This window comes from Humulus lupulus, chromosome 7 (genome assembly GCF_963169125.1).
Source record: "Humulus lupulus chromosome 7, drHumLupu1.1, whole genome shotgun sequence".
NCBI lineage: Eukaryota > Viridiplantae > Streptophyta > Magnoliopsida > Rosales > Cannabaceae > Humulus > Humulus lupulus.
Genome location: NC_084799.1, coordinates 129,428,505 through 129,431,209, shown reverse-complemented (window position 1 = coordinate 129,431,209; position 2,705 = coordinate 129,428,505). Strand labels below are relative to the sequence as shown.

The window sequence follows — 2,705 nt, the reverse complement described above, 5'->3', positions numbered from 1 at the left end:
AAAACATATCATAACATAAACATATAAACACATATAATCTAACCTATTTTCCTTACCAAAAATTGGGATATGGAGACAAGAACGGGATTCAGAATACTCCTAAAATCAACAGTAAACCATGAGTTTTTAAAGAAAAAGAAGATGAAAAAGAGAACTAAACCATCAAAGAAGAATCTTACCGAAAAGAGCCTTAAGTTTCAAGCAACTTAAACACCTAACCAAGAATCATAAACAAGAGTTAGGATTTGAATGAAAACAAAAGAAAACTGAAGAACCATGAAGAACTGAACTTAAGGATAAGAATACCTTGGATAACTATGACTTGATCTACACCTCGATACCTAAATAACATTATATCTCACCTCCCAAGGGTTTAGAAAAGCTTAGATTCACTACAATAAAAAGCTTCATTAATAGCATTGCATTTGGACATTATCAAAAAAACGCTATTAAAAAGTTACATAATCTATACAGCATGCACTATTCATTGGCGGGAGTATATTATTTCATTGGCACTTAATTTTTTCCTTTTTTTTGGTCAAAGCTGCTTAATTGAAAAAGGAAAAGGCAAAGAAAAACCCATTTCCCCTCCCTCATTCCCGTCTCTCTCTCTCTCTTCCCACGTTACCCGTCTCTCCCATTTTCTCCATTTTCACTCCATAGCATAATCCATCTCTCTCTCAGAGGAACCCAGACGAACCCGCCTCTCCCACCCACTCACTGTGAAGCTCTCTCTCAGAGGAACCCAGACGAACCCAGTGCCTCTCCCACCCGCTCACTGTGAATCTCTCTCTCAGAGGAACCCAGACGAACCCAGCGCCTCTCACACCCGCATCTCGGTTCTCTCAGTCAGCACCGACCAAGGGTCTCTCTCGGTTCTCTTAGTCAGTGCCTCTCCCATCCGATCACTCTCTCTCAGTTAGTCAAGCAGCTCCGAAGTACACCTCTACCAAGCAAGTAAGTGCATGCATTTTTGTTTCTTCTAATTGTACACATTAAACTCATTTTTAAAAACAATTCTCTCTCTTTCCTCTAACTCCTTGATGTATAACCTGTTTTCTTCAATAATTTGAGCTTGTTTCTCTGTAAGACTCTGCAATCGCTCGGTGTCTGACCTGGGCATATTGCTGATGTTAAGTAATAGAAAACACGAAAAAGAAACTCCAAGGGGCATAGAAAGATGTGAACAGATAGAATTGTTTTTAAAAATGTTGTAGTTTTCTCTTTAGTAATTGAATGGTAAAGGGTATACCTGGATTCTTCCAAAGATCGCCTCAACTTAGTTATCTGAAGCCGTAAATTCTTCATTATCCTCTCCACAGTTGATGCCTAATAAGAAAATTTCAAAATGACAGTAATTAGATAGTTTTAACTTTTGTCCGATTCTCAAAGGCCAATCATCTAGTTCCAGTTTCAGGCTAATAATGAAATTGGTGTTGGCCATTCTTAATAAACTAAAGTAAGGTAATCTTAGTACATACATACCAGGCTTACTACCTCCTTTTCACACTCACTACTATCTGACTTGGTTCCTGAAAAACTCTCTAGTGATTGCTCAGTGTTCCCACTTCCCATCATAAACCCAAAACCAACTCTCTGCAAACCTCGCTCCGCAATCTGCAAAAGGGCAACTCTCTTCTGCTCGCTATTCACCTTCAACCTCTTCTCCACAGCTTCCTTCTCCAACAAGGCTGCTCTCAGCAAACTGTTGGTATCTCTATTCTCCTCTGTCAAACTCACCACACTATTCTCCAACTCCCTCTTCTCCTTCTTCCTCAATTGTTTGTACTCATTCACCTTCTCTTCAGCCTCAGAAGCAAGTCTTGTAACTACCAATAGCTCTTCAGTCAATTCCAATTCCAAATGCATTGAATCACTCTTTTCTATGCCTTTAATGAACTTGCCATCATCATCATCATCAGTTTTTTCTAGAGCCACATTTTTTATGATCCTTTCCAAGCGCACATTTGCTGATGAAAGAGACTCCAAGCATTTAGACAAAATCTCATTGCTTTGCTCTATCTTCATTTCCATGTCTTCAATTCTCTTCCTAAAAATTTCAACTTCCTTTTCAAGTTTTTTCCAATTGTGCTTTAATGATTTGTCTCCCAAGCATCTTTTGAGTTGGCTTTGCTCAAAAAAAGAAGAAAAATTGGCCTATTTTACTTGTCGATCTTCAACCCAAATACAGTGCTTGCTCTTCATACTCTTTTTTTTTCCCCCGAATTCTCAGGAAAAAAGGAAAGGAAAAACGGAAAGGAAAGAAAGAAAGAAAACTTCACCCCCTAAATTCTCTTCGTTGGTTCTCCGCATTTCATCTATATCAGGTATCTAATGTTACTCTTTAATTTCCATATCTATGTTTTGATTAATCTAATTTATGTATATCAGCATTTGGGTTTTCAAGAAATTTTAATATGAGTAACCTACTGCAATGAGAGTTTGGGTTGATGTTGCTAAGAAACCTACTGCATATTTATGGAGACCAACATCACATATGAGTACAATTGAAGAAGCGGTTGGTTGCACTGTTGCTTGGCCTTCTAATAAAGTTACAATGAGGTAAAATTTCATGCAACTTAAAAATGATTTATAAATAGTACAACAAATCAGCTGTAGTAACTAATTATATCATCAAAATATATAGGAAATGAACATAATGGATGAAATTCAATTGTTTCTTGGTAGATATCTTTGGTACGTAT

General features: G+C 37.3%; 1 protein-coding gene across 1 annotated transcript; it reads right to left on the bottom strand.

Moving 5' to 3' along the window:
- Positions 1-982: 982 nt before the first annotated feature.
- On the bottom strand, positions 983-2,034 carry LOC133792184 (uncharacterized protein At3g49055-like). The gene is made up of 3 exons (XM_062230100.1): positions 1,486-2,034; positions 1,253-1,329; positions 983-1,127 (listed from the first exon to the last, which is right to left on the bottom strand). Exons 1-3 carry the CDS (start codon positions 2,032-2,034, stop codon positions 983-985), a joined length of 771 nt encoding a protein of 256 aa, XP_062086084.1.
- Between the last annotated feature and the right edge of the window lie 671 nt (positions 2,035-2,705).